The sequence below is a fragment of the Takifugu rubripes genome, chromosome 5 (assembly GCF_901000725.2).
Source record: "Takifugu rubripes chromosome 5, fTakRub1.2, whole genome shotgun sequence".
In the NCBI taxonomy this organism is placed as follows: Eukaryota; Metazoa; Chordata; class Actinopteri; order Tetraodontiformes; family Tetraodontidae; genus Takifugu; species Takifugu rubripes.
Window position 1 is genome coordinate 3,458,210 of NC_042289.1, and position 21,906 is coordinate 3,480,115.

At 45.9% G+C, this 21,906-nt stretch overlaps 3 protein-coding genes across 3 annotated transcripts; all 3 read left to right on the forward strand.

Annotated features, from left to right (window-relative positions):
- The first annotated feature begins 785 nt into the window (after positions 1 to 785).
- On the forward strand, positions 786 to 3,087 carry rpain (RPA interacting protein). The gene is made up of 7 exons (XM_003964394.3): positions 786 to 1,007; positions 1,101 to 1,292; positions 1,753 to 1,825; positions 1,911 to 2,022; positions 2,140 to 2,203; positions 2,625 to 2,759; positions 2,919 to 3,087. The coding sequence occupies exons 1-7, from the start codon at positions 936 to 938 to the stop codon at positions 2,946 to 2,948; spliced, it is 678 nt and encodes a 225-aa protein (XP_003964443.1). The 5' UTR covers positions 786 to 935; the 3' UTR covers positions 2,949 to 3,087.
- Positions 3,088 to 3,409: 322 nt separating this feature from the next.
- LOC101066780 (26S proteasome non-ATPase regulatory subunit 11A) lies at positions 3,410 to 14,388 on the forward strand. Its single transcript, XM_003964395.3, has 13 exons — positions 3,410 to 3,568; positions 4,095 to 4,196; positions 4,717 to 4,913; positions 5,087 to 5,144; positions 7,930 to 8,124; positions 8,199 to 8,343; positions 8,445 to 8,505; positions 10,282 to 10,344; positions 10,418 to 10,543; positions 11,414 to 11,449; positions 11,544 to 11,595; positions 11,672 to 11,815; positions 13,373 to 14,388. Exons 1-12 carry the CDS (start codon positions 3,478 to 3,480, stop codon positions 11,812 to 11,814), a joined length of 1,269 nt encoding a protein of 422 aa, XP_003964444.1. The 5' UTR covers positions 3,410 to 3,477; the 3' UTR covers position 11,815; positions 13,373 to 14,388.
- A 1,569-nt stretch (positions 14,389 to 15,957) lies between these two features.
- On the forward strand, positions 15,958 to 21,730 carry LOC101068592 (homeobox protein Dlx3b-like). The gene is made up of 3 exons (XM_003964402.3): positions 15,958 to 16,701; positions 18,652 to 18,836; positions 19,745 to 21,730. The coding sequence occupies exons 1-3, from the start codon at positions 16,335 to 16,337 to the stop codon at positions 20,177 to 20,179; spliced, it is 987 nt and encodes a 328-aa protein (XP_003964451.1). The 5' UTR covers positions 15,958 to 16,334; the 3' UTR covers positions 20,180 to 21,730.
- Positions 21,731 to 21,906: the final 176 nt, after the last annotated feature.

A 21,906-nucleotide genomic window follows, 5' to 3' on the forward strand; every position in this document is an offset into this window, starting at 1 on the left:
TAAATGAATGTAAATGAGAATTGTGTTGATGTCCCAATATTTATTGACCTGACAAAACTAAACACTATCGTGACGACTTGAACATTTAAAAATGCTGTGGACAAGAAGCCCCAGACAGCCTAATTTGATTGCTATTAGATATAATGGTACAATTAAACCAATTCTAATGATGGGAATGTGAAATATAAAGATATGCAAGCTGTCTGTGAGAGAGAAAAAGGTAAATGGTTCTGAGAGTAAGTATGACCCTATCAGTCATTAATGCTACATGACCTAAGGTGCGAGAAGGAGATAAGGCAAAGGTGACATTGGTGTGATGCTGCAGAAGGATGGTGGGGTTGTCATAAGTAGGTGGCAATCAAGAGCTACATGTAGACATTCTGAGACTATTTGTGGTGATTTATATAATGCATTACAATATACAGTATGTGACCCTTCAAGAAATAACAGTATTGTATTAAGATTTTGGAATATATATTTTTTTATTTACCAGGTTTTTAAAAGAGAATGCAAGAATGGAGTCCAATCAGAGAGATTTAGAGATTAAAACATGTTTACTGAAAACAAACAACTTTGGAACTGCAGATTAAAGATGACATGAGTTACATGTGAGATTGTCTATATAATCCAAAATTGAATTGATGTTATTGTTAATTGTATTTTTTATCTTGGTAATGAGTTTTTTTCTTCATTAAAGAGGAGAATTTATATTGGATTTAATTTTGTCATCGGCCACTAGATACAGTATACAGCCACAGATACAGCTGGTGTTTTAACTACATATCCCACTATGCAACGCTCTACACATCAACTTCCGGGTCTCGAGGTTAAAAGTTGGAACGTTCCGTTTTTGTCGATCGTTGCGTCTCCAAACAATTTATTTGGAAGGAAAAAGTTGGATTTATGTAATTCGACACCGCAGATTAAAAGTCCAAATGGATGCCTTGGACAGACACCGTTCACTCTATAAAGGAAATACTCCGCCATGGAAAGAAACGTATCGCAAGGTTCGTCGGTAACACAGCTTGCTTCGTAGCAACGCATTGGTGAGCGTTAGTGCCACAAGTCGAATAATGGTGTGTTTCTTGTTCTCTTCTTAGCGGTGTGTGGACAGACTCAAAAACAGCCGGTCGAGGCTGCTGGAAAAATACCGTCAGATGGGAGAAAGTGAGCTGGGTAGGGGCTCCGGGGCCTCCGTCATCGTCCAGGAGGTGATGGAGGAGGAGTGGACAGCCCTGCGGTCAGAGGAGCGGGGACTGCCGTCGCTGTGGGGACCAGCGGGTATGGCAGAGGTCGGTGTCTGGCAGTCACGGACAGCCCTAACCCTAAAATAACCCTAGTGCCGGAACAACACTGCATATCCCTTTCATTACAAAAGCTGTAGCATTCGTCTGAGAGCTGCATGCTTCCATAATTTAATCACTGTAAGGTTATTAATAGATCCAAATGTTGCAGTGTGAAGACCTGAATGTTGAAACCTTGGTAGTGAGCGAATAACACATATTAAACCAGTCTGGATCATGTTAGGAAGCGAAGATATTTGCCAGACAGCAGCTCCAGAATGTCAAATTACATACTAGCCAAAATTACAGGGACTGTAAATAGTTAAGTTTGTGGTAAATTGGGAATATATACACATGTTATTGTTCAGTCATAATCTGTGTGTACAGTGTAAATTGACTGGATGTTTCAGACTTATTTCATTCCCTCATGTAACTGGTAACAGATTATCTTTTCTTTGCTTCTATAAAGATGCTCAATGTTATGAAAGAATATGATGAACTTGCAGTACTTGAAGAAATCCAGCAGGAGCTCATGTCTCATGGTAATCTCCTGTCAAGAGTGGATTCAGACATACTGTATACGTGCATTTTGTAGTTGACGTTGTGTGGTGTGTCCTTGTTTCACAGAAATGAATATAATTGAGGAGTATGAGAGGAACCTGCAGTTTGAGGAGCAGTACATCTCATCTGTCGTGGAAGGGCTGGATGAGACGCACGTAATCTGCCCCGTGTGTCGCATGTCAGTTTATTTTAAAGCTTTTATGACATTTAGCAAACGTTGACATGGTATTCTTTAAGTCAGCAGTTTCTTTGGGCTTCTTTTAAATGTGTTTCTCCTATTTTTCATGTCTGGCAGGAGAAACTTGAACATCAGCAGCCATTTCATCTCCTGCCCCTGCGGACTGTACCTGAACACAACGGTTTGTTTACTAGCACAAGGGGGCGCTTCTTTGTGGAACTTACAATTTATAGAATTATTAAGAAGATGGGCAAAATATCCAGCTTAATTAATGGGAAGGTGAGCAGGGGGTATTTTCCTGCCGTGGAACTGTGTTGATTGAGTGGAAGCTTTGGCATTCCAAATAAAGGGTAGAGATGAACATCAATGCTGCCTTCAGATGTCCGGTCAAATACATTAATGTGGCACTTCTCATCATATTTGATATAGATTCCTCTGGGTTGCGTTAAGATTGTGGTGTTGGCTCTTTCCATGCTATTTGCATGAGTCTCCCGATCTGATTGATAGCTCAAAGGGGGTGTCAATGTGGGGGGTGACTATTATAACCTTGTAAGCAAAGCTTTCTTTAGATAAAAGCTAATGTTGCTAATTCTGTGCATTAGAACATGACTCCGGGCATCCTGAGACATCTCCTCGAGTCCAGGATGATGGAGCACATGGAAAAATGCTGCAAAACCCCTGTTTTCTCTGTAACGGCCGGCACTGACAGCCCTTCCTGCTTAATGATAAGCTGCCAGGTAGGAGAGCCTTCATCAGTACTGTGGTCATGGCAGATAAAATCTATTGCTGTTCCTTAAACTGGACATTATTGTATCGTTTGACCACATCTCTGCCACTCTGTCACAGAAAATATTGTGTTGAACTGAGTCTTTTTTTTTCATGTCTTCTGCTTTCAGGTGTGTGACTACCTCTCCGTTGTCGTATAAGCTCTGCTGATTAACCAAATGTGCAATTTGATATTATTTAAGTGGTATCTGTTTTCTCATAATAAAGGCTATTTTTGTATATGTCTCCATTCTAAGGCAAGAATCAATATAAATCTGTATATAAAAGTATATGAACTAATTTAAAGTGTGTTGCACAGTATTTGAGCGGTAAACTGGATTGAATTTAGAGAGCATCACAGATCATTTGTCAAATCCTGTAACTTGGAAATAATTATAGCTATTTTGGCTACTTTAAAATTGTAACCTTTCTGTAATACAGTACCACTGTGATGACTTACTAATTATTTAAAAGTCTTTTTAAACCAATACCAATGCAGCAGTAGTCGTGCTATTCGGCTCTAAGACGTAATTTCTCTGGCCAAGGTGAAGTAGTCGCACCCTTCTGGAGCCGCATCAGCTGTACAGCAGCAGGACGTCCGCCGCTCCGGGAGGGGGCGCTGTTGTTCACGTGACGACCTGACCGGAACTCAGCCGTGCGGAGCGGAGTGGACCAGCGTCGGCAGGAAAGATGGCAGCCGCGGCGGTGGCTGAGTTCCAGAGAGCACAGTCTCTTCTCGTAACAGATCGGAACGCCTCTATCGACATTCTTCATGCGATTGGTAATGGTCATTTCCACAGTCGAATGCTGTAACGGAATCATTGTCCGAGTTGGGGAAAACGTACGCCGGGGTTTGCCTGTTAAATCTGAAGCTTTGGGTGAGCAGTTTTTGCTCCGAGCCTAGCTTGCTAGCCCAGTGCCGGCCGCTTCGTTTTCCCGTTAGCATGCACAGTGAGTCAGCAGCAGTGCGCTAGCCGTTTAGCAGCATACCGGCTAGCTTATTAGACAAGCTAACAGGAGGTGCCATGCTGGTTTTGACAGAAACTCTGCTGCCAGCTTTGTTGGCAGGTATGATGAACCTTGACATATGTCACTTCGAAAAGAAATCAAAATTGAAAGCGACCTTTGGAATGTTTTCACTGCGTTGTTTCACACGCCGTTAAGTTTCGCCCAAAATTCGCCTTTACCGTTTTACTAATTTGATGAACATCCCCTTGAAATCCAGTCCAGGACATCCAAAATTGCACTGACACTATTGCAAAACAATCATTCAGTGACATTTTTGGCCATGTGCATACCCAATTTAGTGAAGCGGGACATCCAGGACAGCGATGAGGAAGCGGTGCGAGTTAAGGAGCAGAGCATCCTGGAGCTGGGTGGACTGCTGGCCAAAACAGGACAGGCTGCAGGTAAGATCACCTCAGTGGGTGACAACTCGAGTATAATTCTCTGTTATTGATGCATCCATGCTGCTGCTGCATGTTGCACGTTATGGAGGCTGAGCCAGAAAGTCAATGTGGATGGGATGAAGCTGCAGGAGTTCCAGTTTCATCTCCGTGCATGTCGAGATGAATGAAATGTGACAAATCCAGCATCGGCGTTGCAGCCAAGGCTGCAAACTCTTCTTTTCTGTAGCTTCCTCCCTCCTCCGGTCTTTTTTATTAGCTCCTGCTGTTATGTCGACAGGAACGAGTGTTCAAATCAGCTATTTCAAGTTTCCAAATACATCTGAGATTATGCTGCTCTTCAAACCACCCCCCTCCATTTCTTGAGCTACCCAACAGTCCTTGAGCATGATTATTGTAAAAATAAACCTGAGATAATCTGCCGTGCGGGCGAGCAGACAGTGAAAGTCTGCCCTTGCTTTCAGTGATCTGACCCAATTGAGTGAATTTTAAAATTTTCTTTTGCATCCGTGGTTTCTTTCAGAGCTCGGGGGCCTGCTGAAGTATGTCCGCCCCTTCCTGAACTCCATCTCCAAGGCCAAGGCAGCTCGGCTGGTTCGCTCTTTGCTGGACCTCTTCCTGGACATGGAGGCTGCCACAGGTCAAGAGGTGGAGCTCTGTCTGGAGTGCATCGAGTGGGCCAAAGTGGAGAAGAGGACCTTCCTCAGACAGGCGCTTGAGGTGAGACCTCTGCCACGGCTCTTCCCCTGTCCTGGTTGGTTTGAGACAGAAGCTGAATTTGCTATTGTATTTGCACTTACTTCACCACACCGATCTGAGTATCATCCAGATTTTTATAATCTAGTCGATGCTTCTTTAAATGACTTCCGTTGATTGTTCGTCTCTCTCCTCAGGCTCGGCTCGTCTCATTATACTTTGACACAAAGTGCTACCAGGAAGCCCTCCAACTCGGTGAGTGTCCCATCGTAGCTCGACCTTTCCACAACACCGGCTTATAGTTTCTTGTCATCTGAACTCAAATCATCGAGGTTCAGCACATGTGCAGACTTTGATTGGACAGGTTTTAATGAGTATAAAGGCGCTCTGCAGGGTTTACAACCATTTACTGTAAAGCGCCTTCAGCTTATGGAGCATTTCAAACTTATTGAAATGAAAACTTTCACTCTTGGAAAAATGACGTGTTTTGATTTGGATTTATGATGGAATGGAGGAATAGATGGACGGACTCCAGTAATCCCCAACTGGGAAGCTGTTTTCCAGCAGCATTAGAAAACCAGAAGCAACTACGCAGTAAGAACATACTGTAGAAATTAAAATATATACTACGCCAATATAAACAGCACGCAATTAGCAAAGTGTGGCTGAAAAATCAACATACTCAAACACTACATGAAAAGGCTGAAATGAAATATCTAATGTGCAATAGAGTCAATAAGGGTGAAGTTGTGCTTGAATGATGAACAGGACGGTTGAATTAAGTGTTGGCGTCAGGATGAGAGGTCTTTGCTGCTCTGGGTCACCGATGGAAAGTTGGCTTCAGTTTGGGCTTCCCACCACTGTGAAACCAAGGTATCCTCTGGTCTTACTCGAGCTTTCACAGCGGTGCCGTGCCCCCCCCCCCCCAAACACAAACGGCAGGTTTACCTTCAGCACTTCTTGAGAGGAGGGAGAAGCTAGCCGTTGCCATGACGCGATGGACGGAGAAGTGCAAGGATTTGTTGCCTCGGCGCCTTTCCTTCACACGTCTTGAGAAACGTTTGAAACCAGGCTTCAGGGTGAACGTTATTTCCGTCTCACCTAGGAACTACAGCAGCAGCTACGGCTGCCTTCTGAACAACATTTGTACCGTACTGTGAGCAGCGGAGCCGCGTTTGTTGTATTTTCCAAGGACTGAGTCAGTCGGTGGCATCACTGACTGTAGTTCTCTTCACTTTTCCCAGTCAGGCAGACTGTGGTCTATCTGTCAGCTAGTCTGTAATCCAGGAGGGACTATAGAGGGTCTCCAGGACCTTTATCGTATGTGATGTCAGAGGAACTGGTTTATAGTCCTTGAGGTCAGCAGCGGATGTCTTCTTTGGCACGTGAAGCAGGCAGAACATCTTCCACAGAGAAGGTCCTGTTTCAGGTTTGGGTTGAAGAGGCTTTTCCAGGACGGAGGACAGCTGGTGAGCACACCCCTCCATCAGCCTCGGGCTGGTACCATTGGGAGCCGGAGCCTTGACTGGGTGAAGTGTATCCAGCTGTCTTCTCACCTGACGGGTGGTTACGGGTGGAGCAATTTCCAGGTGGGGGTTCAGAGTCTGAAGAGATCACTGCGGGGGGTAAAAGCAACAGGGGATGGGGTGGTAGGGTGTCAACATCGGGGGCAGGTGAGATGTTGGAGGCTGGGGAGGCAGCTGCTCACTGTTTGAAACCTGTTGAACAGGTTTAGCTCCTCTGCCCTGTCCAGACTGCCTGTAGCTTCTCTGTCACCTTGATCCCAGTGTTTCCTTCATGCCGGGCCACACATCCCCCCACCTTTGTCTGCTGGAGCTCTGCCTCCGGCTTCCTTCTCTTGGAGTCCTTGCACTGCCTCAGCTTTTCCCTCAGGTTCTGATGTATCCTCTTCAGCTCCTCCCAGTCACAAGGCTGGAAGGCTTCTTTCCTCTGGTTCAGAAGGGTTTTCAGGTCCTGTGTAATCCAGATTTCTTTATTTGGGACTCAGAACACAGTCCAGTTTGGTAAGATGGTGTTCACAGAATGGAATGTATTCTGTGTCACAGTCACTCATGCTATTAATGTTCTCTGCATGTTATCATTGTCTTTATATCAAAAGGCACAATAGATACATCTCGTGTGAGCTCACTATGTAATCTCATCTCATCACTAATCTAAAGGTGCTTGTAGTTGATCTTCTGTGTTTAAGTTAATAGTCCCGTTAGGAAAGCTTCTTTTCTTTAAAATAACAAATGATCAGAGTGGCCCAAATGTCCAATCAAATGCTCACATTATTTTAGCCCAATCAGCTGGGCACCAACTGCTTTTTGCTCTCCTGCCCCAGATCAGGGGGAGGTTGATATCAGCTCGGCAAGCCCGGGTCGTTAAGTGCGAACCTCGTGGACTCGGGACTGAATGTCGAGCATGCTAGTTATCTAGTCGGGTCTGGGTGGTATAAAAACAACTACAGCTCAGGGCGCAGCAGCTGCAGCGACAACAGCAGCCCAAAACAGAGTCTGGGCCTGTTCACGCACTTCCTGTGTCACTTTTCTTGAGTTTTTGATACAAAACATTGCTGAGAGACCCAGTAGAGCAGTCGGCCGTGCCTGCTGGGGGAGACTTGTGTCATGTACTGTGGACTCCCCACAGGCCTCAACACTCCCAACCAGGTAACAGCGTTGTGTATTGTAAACAGGTGTGAGATGTTCAGAGGGTGGTTGAATTCAACTAACACATTTAATCTTCTGTGTCTGCTTTAGCCCCTCACTCCCTCGGTTGTATATTTACTGTAAAGAACATAAGTCATTTAGTGGCTATTCTAGATTCCATCTCACAAATCTTTGCTTTTCAACAATATTGTGTCCTGGCATCAGACTGTTCCCCTAAGTTGGAACCTTTGCACTTGCATTCATAACGGCATCTGTCGACCGTGGACGCTGCCAATAACTAACGGTGTCCAAGAATCTACTTTCCATTTGATTTCAAAGTTGTGGTTTACGTATAGAAGGGCGTTGACACTAAAACGTGCGTTGTTGTCCAGGCTCCCAGTTGCTGCAAGAGCTTAAGAAGATGGATGACAAAGCCTTACTGGTGGAGGTTCAGCTGCTGGAAAGTAAGACGTACCACGCCCTCAGTAACCTGCCCAAGGCCCGCGCTGCCCTTACGTCTGCCAGGACCACTGCCAACGCTATATACTGTCCCCCAAAGCTGCAGGCTGCTTTAGACATGCAGTCAGGTATGAGTTTTGTCGCACCACATGACAGGATTTGGAGATGATGTTGACCTGCTGAAGGACGTTTGTCCTTGCAGGAATCATCCATGCAGCAGAGGAGAAAGACTGGAAGACAGCGTATTCCTACTTCTACGAGGCCTTTGAGGGCTATGACTCCATCGACAGCCCCCGAGCCATCAAGGCCATCAAATATATGCTGCTGTGCAAAATCATGCTCAATGCGTGAGTAGTCTGAGACGGCACGTGTGCTCTGTGCTCCGCGATATCAATGAGAATACACCGACCCACTTTAAAATACTTGTTTGTGACCTTATTTGTTGCAGGCCTGAGGACGTTCAGGCCCTCATCAGTGGGAAACTTGCCCTGCGCTACGCTGGCAGACAGGTATCACATGTCATTCCAGCCAGTTTAAATGCAACACTTATTCAATTCGAACTTTATTACCAAGATACATATGAGAGGGCAGTTAGGATGAGTTAAATAGCTTTACATGGGGTCTCTCTTTTGTTACCTTGTCCATGAAACAAGTTCATGCATCTAAACGCCATGTTGATGGGGGTGTAGGAGGTGTTTCTCAATCCACCGAGCAGTTTCATGAGTACCGTATTTTCACAACCATAAGGCGCGCCGTATTATAGGGCGCACCTTCAATTAACAGCCTATTTTAGAAATATTTTCATACACAGGGCGCACCGTGTTAGAAGGCGCATAGCATAGAAACTGCGTAGTGCCTGTGGTTTCATGACGCGTTCACTAGATCGAGCTGCGCTGAAAGGAATGTGAATATAACAGCCAGATAAGTCAGTCAAACTTTATTAATAGAATACAAACCGGCGTTCTCACAACTCCACTCCCAAAATGAATAAACAGCTGTTTTATTATTTTTCCCGAGTGACGTAGTGTTTTCGCGTAACACAGTTCGTTTAATAACAGCGAGTTATAACAGGCAGTGCAACATTTTTATCACAAGTGGATAGTGGAACATTTTTATCACGTAGTACTGTTGCGGTAAATCAAACGTTAGTGCAAACACAATATACGGTAACTCGAACTCTCGAAGTAGTGCAAAGCAATAGCAATATAACAATAGCAATATAACAATAGCAATATAACAACGTTGTTCAAACGGTAATGTCCATATTCACAGTATGACCAGCCTTGTTAAGTTGTAAACACACAAAAGAAACACGTAAAGCTCACTTTATCAGTTCATTCCTCATCCAGGAATCCCTCGAATTCTTCTTCTTCGGTGTCCGAATTGAACAGTTGTGCTAATACGGCGTCCAACATGGCCGGCTCCGTCTCGTCAAAGTCGTAATCAGGGTCAGTGTCGCTGGTGTTGTCTGGCATTTCAGTGACAATCCCTGCCTTCCTGAAAGCTCGGACCACGGTCAAGTGGCGTATGACGCTCGGCGCCGTCTCCCCATCTTGGTGAACGTGTGTTCGCCGTTCGTCATCTACCGCTCCCACGCAGTTCGCAGTCTAGCTTCGAATGCCCCGTTGACACCAATATCTAGCGGCTGGAGTTCCTTTGTTAATCCACTTCTTGCTTTGTTTCCTCGGAAGCTCCGTTGAGTCTTCTTTACCTGGCGCAGGTCGTCTTGTTGCTTCCTCCACTTCCGCACCATTGATTCGTTCACGTTAAATTCTCTTGCCGCTGCTCTATTTCCGTGTTCAACTGCGTGACTGATAGCCTTCAGTTTGAACTCTGCGTCGTAAGCGCGTCTCTTGCAAGGAGCCATTTTGGGGTCTTTACAGACAGAAATGGTTTGGGACTGAATTTACTGCTGTTACCTCGGCCACGACTACTGACTACGGTAGCCGCGATTAACCAATATTACCGTAACCCATACAAAAGGCGCTCCGGGTTAAAAGGCGCACCGTCGATTTTTTTGAAAATTCTAGGCTTTTAGGTGCGCCTCATAGTCGTGAAAATACGGTAAATGTAATTGCAGCTCAGTCCAATCCAATTTAACCCCCAGGATCATCACCATTGCGGTGGAAAGAGAGATAATTAAAGATAATTAAACTAGAGAGTCACACTTTTCAAAATCAAAACACGTTAGCTGGTTTGTTGCAAACGCCCCCGATCTGCCAGCAGATCTGACTGATAAGCTTTGCTCATTTCCATTTCCCATGCTGATCTGTTTGCTTTTCTAGACAGACTCCCTGAAATGTGTGGCGCTCGCCAGCAAGAATCGATCGTTGGCAGATTTTGAAAAGGTTTGTCTTCACATGTTCATGGAACTTCTCCCCACCTTTGGATTAAAACTTGGTCCCCCTCTCATTTCTAAAGGCATTAACAGAGTACAAAGCCGAGCTGAGGGACGACCCCATCATCAGCACCCATCTGACCAAGCTTTACGACAGCCTGTTGGAGCAGAACCTCATCAGGGTCATTGAACCTTTCTCCAGGGTCCAGGTAACCTCTGGCTTACCTGGCTCTCCTAATATGCTACTGCTCATTCATAAGTTGGATACAATAGTGGTTCTTGATGACTAAACACTAATACTGAATATTAGTAAGCTCATAAAAACAGGAGTTTGTAATTTTACAGGTATTTTTCCGAATCTTTCAGCTTGATTTGTGAGTTGAGATGAGAATTTGACTCTTTATTGAGTCAACATATTAAAGCTGCATCCAGCTATGTGTGAACTACTGTTTGACTCCTCTCACATTTTAAGGCTACGTTTACCACATTTACATGACACTCCAATAAACAAGTTATTGCCTCAATTTGACCGTAACTAGACAACTGAAGTGTATGTAAACACAATAGTCTGACTGATGTCGGTGTTCTCCACATCTGACTAAAATACACCGAGAAAATGACATGTTCCAGCATGAATATGTCTTCATTAGAATTAGAGTAGGCACGTGCGTGTGCTCCACATCCTCGCGCTCGTGTACGGACCTAAACCACTCAAGAAAGACGGCGTTGGCACACGCCATTCTTTTCTTCCTCTTGGATCAACATGGCCGTAATGGAAAGTGTGCATTTTATGTGCACAATGAGTAACGTGCACATTCCACAAGAGAGCAACAAAGCTGTGCAATCAGCCAGATGTTCAGTGGAGTAACATGTCAAGCAGAAAAGAGTCCCACGTGCTGTTGAAGAGGACGTGTTTTCATCATTTATCTGAGTTTCTCTGTTGCATGTAAATATGCAAATTCTGACAAGATGAAAAGTCCAATTCTGAGAGCAGCTCGGTGAACCTGTGCATGTAAACGTATTGTGTAATTAGTGAAATGCTTCAAACTTTACATGCTTTTCACTCTTCTCTCTTATAGTTAGCACACATTTCTTCGCTCATCAAACTCCCCAAGGTAACATCTACCTCCTCTCCATCATGGTTTGCCTTTACAGTCCAGCTTCCATTTTTAATTCAACTTTAAATGCCTTGTGATTTTTGATCTTTAGGGAGATGTGGAGAGAAAATTGTCACAGATGATTTTGGATGAGAAGTTCCACGGTACGTGCGGCTGATTGTTTCCTTTGAGGTGTAACAACGAGACAGGGGTTGATTAGAATTCCCCTCATCATCCCAGGAATCCTGGACCAAGGAGAAGGTGTGCTGATCGTCTTCGAGGAGCCGGTGGTGGACAAGACCTACGAAGCTGCGTTGGAAACGATACAGAACATGAGCAAAGTGGTGGACTCGCTTTACAACAAAGCTAAGAAGCTGACATAAGGTCAGTTTCAGGGAGAAATGAGAGACACTGTGTCAACCTCAGCTTTTCAACTGGCTTCTGACTGGGTTTATATTTTCATTTATAAATGCTTGTGAAAGTCAACAAACATATTAAAGCCCCAGTCTAATACAAACCAGGTCCTTTTAGCTGTTTCTCTGTGTTTGCTCCCACTCAAGACTCTCAACTGTCCAGTTTCATCAACTGGTTTTCATTCCTGTTGATGAAAGTACTGAGTTTTGAGTTAAAAGAGGTGAAATCTCCCGTTGTGCTCTGAGAATAAATGTGCAGCTTCTATTTCTTCCATTCCCTGAAGGCCAGACATTTGCTTAGAATGAATAATTCCCTCCCTATTTTGTTCTTTTGCCTTGACAATGAATTGAATTGGCTCAAATGTATCTTCCCACAAAGACGGTGGAACTGGTCTATCAGAAATGCTGGAATATTGATTCATTATTGGCTGCTTCTCTCTGTTCTGCCCACATGTTTGTAACGGGTAAATATGAAACATATGCTGATTATCGGTGTATATAACCAAGTCTATTGTTTCAAAGACCTTAAAGGTTTTTATTTGTGCAGACACCAGACCGTCCAGACACACAACATCCTTGTGCAGGATGAGTTAAAACCACTGAACGTATAAAAAAGTGAACCAATGTTGATTAGAAAACAAATCTGTGTAATTGAATATACCCTAATGGATAGCTGCAAGATTACGCAATATGACTGTATATCCACTTATTACTGCGCATGGGAAGCAGCAGTGAGGGGTTGTTGCACGCTGAGATGTGTTCAGGCACACAGTTTGGGGTTCACATGTTCCCCGTCTTGGCCTCAGTCTCATTCTGGCAGCAAAGAAAGCTGCTAAGAGGTTTTGTTGTGTGTAATGAAGCTGTGCGCTGCTCTATTAGAGGTTGTGTGTCTGAGCAGAGGGGGAGCTGGGCGGAGAGGGTCTCTGGTGAGTCTCTGCTCTGTTCCGGCAGCTCTGCCTGTAAATGGTGTCCATGGGAGGAAGTGTGATCCCCACCATCCTCTCTGCAGGCTTTAGGACTCTTTGGAGACTCTTTGGAGGGCAGATGTCACCTGCAGGCCCAGGAATCTGTGGCTCTCGGCCCTCTCAGTCCCTTTGGTGATGAGGGGGGAGGGTTCTTCCTGTTTCCCTGGAGATCTGGGCCCCTGTATTTCTGAATGAATACGTTAGTAATGTCTGAAGTTATAATGCAGTATATTTAGAATGTTTAAATGAATGTTTAGACGCCCAATCGGCATGTGTTTAAGTACAGCATGTGTGTACCTGTTAGCCTTTCTGAAATGTTATTTAAATCAGGCAATTTTGTTTGCAAAAGAGACTCGGGCAGTTTCACCTTTTCCTACATTTTATTTTTTATTGTGCATCGGGATTTGGCCGCATTTATTGAGAAGAGGAGCCTCTCGCTCCTTAACGTCTGCGTACATTTGTGTCTGAAGAGGTGTTCAGTGGAATCTGGCAGCAGCCTTTGCAAACCATTTCCTTAAACTGGCTCTAAATACTCTTCCCCTGTCTGGTTTCCTTTGTCTCAGGGAAAGTGAGACCAACAGCTCTGCCTGCGGTGAAGAGGGCCAGTACATTCCTACCGATCGACCGCTCAAACCTGGGAGGGACAAGGGAAGGAGGGTGAGGAGACGAAGAACAGTTGAAGAAGCAACAAACCCGCTGGCCACAAAGAGAAACCAACTCTGTTGACTCGCTCCTCTGCTCTCCCTCCCGTCTCCTCCTCCTCCTCCAGTCTGAGGAAGGTCGATCTGCCACAACGTTCTCCTCCCTGTGAACACTTCATGGCGCTGGGCCTCCTCCTCTCTTCCTTCCCTGGTTTCTAATGTAAAGCTGGACCAGTTTTCTTCCCCCCTCTGTTTCTCTCTGCACTGGCCATCAGGGAATCTTGTGATATAAAATACATAACATGAAAAAAATCCATATACAGTACTTCTACATCCATGTATTATACATATAACTGCTTTGTGAGAGAGTAACCAGAATGGAAATGATTTATCTTACTGGATTCTGTCTGCTGACCATCCCTGAAACTGACTAAGAATCCCTGCACAGCACCGCGATCATCAACCTTCGCCCTTCCCACGCTTGTTTAACCACAAGTGATCTCACTGGCCCACGAGGAATTCTGGGATTGAATTACCACGCATGGAAGTTGCGCCTGGTGACGATACCACACGCTTTGTCATCACAGTGGGGATCTCTTGGGTGTAACCCCCCCCCCTCCTTCCTTCCTGTTTGTATATTTCCACATCTCCTGCTCACGTCAGCCCCAGTGACGTCACGCGTCAGTGTTTTGGGTTTTGTTTTGTTTTTTAAACCATGTTTCAGAGAAAACAAGGCCTCTCTGAGATCTTCCACTGCTTCATTCCCGACCGAAGCAGGAAATTAGCATTCTGAGTTCTGCTTTCTGTTGCAGAAGAAGGGAGCCATTCGCTGAACAAGAAAATCCATATGTACATTTTTGGGAACTTCATTTTGCAAGGACTCAAGGGTTATAATACATGAAGAAAGACATGCTAATAAAAACAACCTTTGAGTTTGTGTATGACTCAAACAGCATTTCTTTGACACGTCCAACTACAGAGAGATCAGGAAGTGAAACGTCACCGTGCTACATTTTAACCTCTTTTTTTTGAACGCCTCAGGTTGGAACTGAGTGTTCAGTGTTACGGTGATTTTTGGGTGACAATGTGGGAGCATCGGTGAGGCTGGGGTCCCTCCCCTGACCGGCCTGGCAGTATCGCAGCTGTCCGTAAGGCAAGAGGAGAGCTGACTGAGCTGAGTTCAGGAGCAGGTTACAAAAGCAGCCGTTCCTCTGGGATGCTCTAAGGAAATAGGTTTAGAACCTGACTAACTGTGTGTCATTTACGAGTCTTTCAGAATGGTTGGTCATGTTTACCAGGCTGTTGCATCAGCTCTTTTAATAACACACTTTGGGAATCAAATGCTGTAATTTGGCACACAGATATATATATATACACCCCCCCCCTCCATTCGTGCACGATGCAGGATTTCAGATAATCAACACTTGTGGGTATTTTGATGTTTCTGATGTGCCAAACATTTGAGGCGACATGCTGGGGCTGCAGACAGGCTGCTTCAACACCCAGACACTTTTTTCCCCCCTTTTCTATGGAGCCACACGGCTGCAGCGAGACATTTACAATGTGGTTTGGCCGAAATGAGGAAAAAAAAAAACCTTTCCCTGGAAAGGTCAGCTTGCACTGAGACTTGGAGGGCATTTTTAGATGCGGGGATGGGTTTTCCAATGCCTTTCCAAGCCCATCGAGTCGGGAACCACATGAAACCATCATGGTTTTAAAATTTGGCAGCCGCCCGACGGGGCAAGGGTCACGATTGGTTTACCTCCATTCCTGTCACCATGGAGCAATTTTTTTTATTAGATTTTCAAAATCAAATCATGGTGTTATGGTAGATAAAGGTATGCATGTGTTCTGTGAAGCTGGATCTATAAGTTTTAATGACAGAGTTCATATATGACAATAGTGGTGGTGATCTAAATGTAACTGACTTCTTTGCTGGTTTCCTGTAGATTCTAATGACCTTTTACGTTAATTTACGGTAATAATACTTCTCTTGGCTTAAAAACGAACAACCAACCTTTTATTTTAATTTGTGAGTCCCTACAGTGACACCTGGTGGTGAGATTGTGGCAGCTGAATTCACTCTTCAAGGAGCCATTTAAGGATTAAAGGATTTGAGGAATTTAGACAACACAGAGAGGGAACGGGGCACTTGCTGAATATAATTATTAATTTGGATGCAGCATTAAAAAAAAGCTCCTCCTTGAAATGAGAGTTGAGGCAAATTGAATGCAGCAGCATGTGTGTGAGAAGGTTTTGGGGTTTTATTGCAAGTTTATGGTAGCTGTTTACCCTCCCCGGGGCATGGGAGAATCCCGGGGCTCAAGTCAACACATGTAAAGCGGGAAAAGCTTTGTGAGAATGAGGCACGATGAACAGTAAATAACTCCCCACATGGGCCGTATTTCCATACCAATGGGAAGCTGCCCCGCGGGGCTAATGCGTAAACACTCCTTATCACAACACCATTATGCGCGGCGTGGCGGGCTGAAACTCGGACACACTGTTAAATCTCTAAAAGGTAAACGTTTGGAGACTTTGCTGGCTCGGCCAGCTGTTTATGCGCTGCGGCGCAGGTCTGAGAAGAGGCTTACTGGAGGTTTCTGTGGGGAGAAGAAGGGAGCCAGACAGGCGACAGTCGGCACTGTCTTGGCCCCAGGGCAGAGGCAGAAACGAGCACGCCAGCCAATGGGAAGGAGACGTCTACTCCCCACCGTCCTGCCCGGCTTGACTAAGCTCGGCGCACCCTGTAATTACCAGCTCTCGTTGGGTTGGGCGCCGCCACGGTGGACAACCCGGGTGCTGCAGGGAAGGAGGTTCGGGACGCTCCAGACTGCGCGCACGTCGCTGGCAGCACGGAGGCAGACGACTAAAGTTCGGAAGAATGAACGGGCAATCCTCACCTGCCTTTGAAGACGAGAAACCTTCGCTCCACGTTGCTGGGACCTCCATCTCGGCCACCAAGAACTCTCCGACCCTGCTGGAGACCTCATCCACAGACATGGGCTTCTACAGCGGCCAGGGCGCGCACCACACTTCGCAGGACTTCTTCCAGCAGCAGCAGCAGCAGCATCAGCAGCCGTACTCGGCTCAGCACATGAACCCGTACGCGTACCACCACTACAACCTGAACGGACTGGGTCCAGGCGGCGCGTATTCGGTCGGCAAGGCGGAGTACCCGTACCCTCATGCGGGATACAGAGAGCACGGCGCTTTCAGCAGGGAGGCGCAGACAGCGCTGCAGGACGACGGTAAGGCTCCAGCAATCACTCATTTAGGTTAATAATAGCTTTCTGTGTCCTACCGCCACCGTTACGATTAAAGATCCGCGCGCCTCCCGCGTATATCTCTTGTGGACGCACGAAGGCTTTGATGGCGCACGGGTTTTTACGCACGAAAGAAAAGTCGATGTTTTTTTCCCCCTTTCTCTTCAGTTTGAACCATGTCCAAATGTTGAGGTTTAAAATAAATTCCACAGCGGCAAAAAGCTGTTGATGCTTTCAGGTCGAAACTTGGGCTCAAAAATCTAAATCTCTGGAAAGCTTTCAAATGCCAGAGGATCTGGATTTGATTTGGCAGGACGAACCACTGGAAAATCAACAGTTTGGACTGCACCCTTGGCTGCACCCTTTCAAAATGACAAATACAACCATGGATGGGGGCCAAATGGTGCCAGAGAAAATAATTTTACAGTCACTCTGGAGCCAGATTAGATGTTAATGTAGCTCCCTGGTCCCCCGGGTGCCCTGAACCCTGAACTACTGGACCAATCTCAACTCTAACAAACTCCTGCGAACACATTTTAAAACAACAAACATCTTATTGTTTCCCCGCCATGTTTCTTTTCTTAACCGAAAAGGGTGACGAGAAAACAACAACAGCACAAAACTCAACCGACTGGTATATGTGACGTGGATTTGACATTCCAGCCCGTTGGAAGTTGCCTTCTTTCTGCCCCTGGGGACTTTGGCCCCGAGCCGCCGTCTTCGGGTGTCACGACATGTCAGTCAGCCTTGGCTTTTAAATCATCCCACAAGGATTTCTCCTTCTTGTATTCAGTACACAAAATTTTAAGCATTCACTCTTTAAATAGGTGAACTAAAATCTCTTTTAATCCCTTGACATCACAAAAGGATATAAATTTGCAGGATTATTGGGAAAAGCACAGGAAAGTCTAGTTTTTTCATATTCCAACCACAACTGTGGATCAACCGTACAACCACATCATGTTTATTCACCGAATCTGCCAGATTTGTGCTCAAGTCTTTGCTGCTTGTGCGTCTGTAGAATCACGGCTCAAACAGGGGAGTGACGTGCACAAACGGGCCTCAGGGCAACATGAAACACACCTATAAATCTCCGTCTCCCTCCCAGCTGTGGGACACTCAGACCAAAATTATAAGTCCAGGGTGCTGCTGGAATTTCTTTGAAAGTTGGACTTGGAGTGGCTCCGGCTATGTTGGAGCCACAACTTCTCCACACGAATTAGCCCGCGGAGACCCAGCAACCTTCTCAGTCAAAAGGAAAAGAAGCGCGGGCACCAGGTGCCTGACGGGAGCAGAATGTCGTGGGATACAGGTCATTTTCTGCTGTTCCAATTTAATTACACGTTGTAATATTCTGCTCCAAATCAGGCGTAAGTATGGAAGAGTTAGAACCATTTCACACTCAACTTCTGTTTTAGTTAATATGGATTCCATAGATCCCCCCCCCCCCCCCATAGAATTTATGAATAAGGGAAATTCCATCAATATAACATGGAAAGCTCATGACTTTTTTATTTTCTTTTATATTTGACAGTCAGATTCTCACCTTTATTTGACCTAATTCTCCTACAGAACATTATTTCGAGGCTACAGTACAGCTTATGGATGCAAATATTCCCTTTAACCCTTTCCTGCACCAGTTGTGGTGTTACAGATCAGCCTCAGAAATTTCTTTATAGTTTTTATAAGAAAATGAATCAATCAGAATAATAGTCTATGATCTATGATGCCTGTCTCATAGCAAATGATACATTTCAGTCATCGTCCAACAATTAAGACACGACAGTCTCTAATTCTTCCCACAGAGTAACAGTCATAAACATCTGATTCCCTATTCTAATCCTGCATTATAATATTATAGTCCGCGATCAGGTTCCGAAACGGTTTCCACGGTCACAAACCATTTTCTAAAAGTGTTTCTGTTTTCATGTTTAGTAAAAGAAGAGCCAGACACCGAGGTGCGCATGGTCAACGGGAAGCCGAAGAAGGTGCGCAAGCCCCGGACCATCTACTCCAGCTACCAGCTGGCGGTGCTGCAGAGGAAATTCCAGACGGCCCAGTACCTGGCGCTGCCGGAGCGGGCCGAGCTGGCGGCACAGCTGGGCCTCACGCAGACGCAGGTCAGGCTGCAGAAGGAAATCTGATAATCTGATCAAACGTCGCTCAAGAGTCAGAATTTCTATGATACGCTTCAAGTGTTTGCTTAGCTTTGTGCTGATGTAGCACTGCTAATGATGTATAGATAAAATGTGCATCAGATAATGACTAAACCTGCTGAAGATGCAGCGCCGTCGCTACGAGCAACAGCAGGGATCCAAACTGATGAGTCAGACTTTTCGATGCATTAATTACAAGTTCATCTTTTTATTTCCTGCATGGCGTTAAAAGGAGGGTTGCCATGCTAAAAAAGGAAGCAGGGCAGCTTCATAGTAACTCTAATCCTGTGGTGTTTCCAGCGATTACTTGCAAATCTTTTAAACCTCCCTCACACTCCCTCAGCTTGAAAGTGTTTCCCACCTCTCTCCTTTTCAGTTCCCTCGCTTCGCTTCACCGTCTTGCTTCACTTTCACCGCGTCCCCGCTGCTCAACGGCAGCAGCTGAACCTCATGCGGCCACAATGACAAATATTCACTCTGACCTGTGGAAGAACAGAACAGAGTCAAAAGAAATAATAATCTGGAATAGCTCGGAAAGCACAAGACTTGTGCCAAGACACATGACTGCTGGGTTAATGGGCTCGTGCTCTGCACGCAGTCTGAGGTCCGCGCATCGACCTCCTGACCGCATCTTTGTTTGGTTCAGTCAGCGCTGGTATGTGCTGAGCGCTAACCGCTTTTGGGGAAGCAGGAAGTTTATTTGGGAAGTTTAAAATTCCCGTACCCAGATAGTCACCCTCCCAACGCCTCTGAGATAAGCTCCCTTTAAACCTTGGACAGTTTGGAAACCGGTCCTGGATAATTTGTCAAACAAAACACCTGCCATCACCAGAGGCGGGAATGTTTTTTTAACGTTGTTTTCCCTGGCGCAGGTCAAAATCTGGTTCCAGAACCGTCGCTCGAAGTTCAAGAAGCTCTACAAGAATGGGGAGTTTCCACTTGGGGATATTCCTCTAGAACACAGCCCTGATGCCAGCGATTCCATGGCCTGCAACTCTCCTCCATCTCCAGCGGTGTGGGAAAACAACAACAACAACAACAACAGCAGCAGCAGCAACACTAACAACAGCAGCAGCAACAGCGCAAACAGCATCGACACAAGTAATTCAATGACCGTTCCGACCAGCAGGGGGCAGGCTACTTATCAGTCTTTAGCCGATTCCTCTCAAGTCTGCATGGGAGATTACTCGCATCAGAACTGGTACCAGCAGCAGAGTGCACATTTAGGGCTTCCCCACTCGGGCCCGACGCACCTCCCGCCATCATCGGCGCCGTCGGCCGCACAGAGTATGGGAGCTGTGTACTGATCCCGGACTCTGAGGCCTCGCAACATTCTCTGGATGCTTGCAGGTGTCGCTGCGACCACAACGCCTGGCAGGCTGCCCCAGAAGCTAACGAGAAGCGCATCACGCATGCTGCAAAACAGGCTGCGCCGCCGCCGAAATCCAGATTGATTAGTGCTCACGTCACCCTGCCGCCTCCAGCTTTCAGCTCAGTTATGAGCCGCCAGGCTCGACGGGTCTCATCGTGCTGATGTCTTTTTAACCGGTGAATTCTAAAGTGACCACATGTCCAGCCGGCAGGTCTGATTTCTTTTTTTTTTTAATCCCCTTTGAGAGGGTCATTCCATCGTTTCCAGTGTTCCAGCAGAACCCAGACATAATTCTAGTGTTTATTTTGATGGCCAGTTCAAAAGGAACCACTGAAATCTCCAATCTCGAATTCGCCGAGCCTTCTGATGGTTTGGGCCACCGCTGTAAACTAGACCGGGCGTCGTTTCCTGTGAGAACACAACGTCCCCTCGAGGCAACAGTGCTCTCAGTTCTCCAGCGGGGTCCTTTAGCCTTTATGTGTGGGGTTTGTTCTCTTTGTTTCTCCTGAGTTCCTCTCTGGGCTCTGCAGCCTCAGTAGGTGCGGGTGTGACGTCTGCGGGGGGGCTTGCAGATTTGTGAGTCGAAGCCAGGACCTCATTCATGTATTTATAGTGAGAGATCATTGAAAGGCTGATAGCCGTGTAGTAATAATAATAAAACATGCTGTGTGTTTGGAAGGATTTCAGAGTGTTTCTGAGCTCTGCTCTTTGGTGCTGAGGTTTACTTGAGTCTAACATCATGGGTCTAATCTAACAGTTTAGAAAGGAGTGACCCACAACCGAGGGCCTTAATAGCGGCTAGCATCAGCTAGTGACTAATTCAGAGATGATGAGAGGGTTCAGACGTACCGACCGAGCGGACGGTCCCTAGGACCCTCTCTGTCCCTTCACTGGGATCATTTTGACCAGCTATCATCCAACAGCCGCAGCAGCGCTGACAGGAAATCAGGGAGTGATGATTCACGTATGTCGACCAAAGAAAAAAGCTCAGGTAGGACGTGCGTAGGTCCAGTAAATCCCCTGGCGTGGCCTACGTCCTTTTAGGTGAAGCCGAGGGAAGCACGAGATGGACGGCAGCGCGTTTGTGTCAGCCTGAGGTCGGGAACTTACAGCGGGCGCCGTTTGATGTGCACTGAAAAAGGCCCCTCCTGGGAAGCTTCTTCTTCTTCTTCTATTATATGTGAGGCTGGTGACACGTGTGAAATAAAAACAGCAGAAGCCAATCAGCAATAGCTGGACGAGCTAGCAGCGCGCTCTCATGATCTGAATCCGTTTTAAAAGTGTACAGTTTCAGGAACAGCAAACTTAGCAGGATATATGACTCTGACCCCTGAAATAGTAGCTCAACTGAGCTGGCATTCAAATAAAAGGTGTATATATATGTTCTGTTGATGTACTCAGGTCTCCTATTTATAGTTTGTAGGTGAAAAAAAGTGAATGCTTTTATTGTTGACAATTTGCAAAGACAATAAAATGTTATTTTGAATTTTATTAGTGTTTTATTACACGCGCACATTTATGCTATCAGTGACAGGACTCTCGCTCTCCCTCATCCCAGTCTGGCTGAAACCAGCCCTTTAACTAGTCTCACAACTGTCCTCCCTCCCACAGACGTCCTCAAGCGATAATATTGTCACTCGGCAACGTGTGTAAACAAAGTCT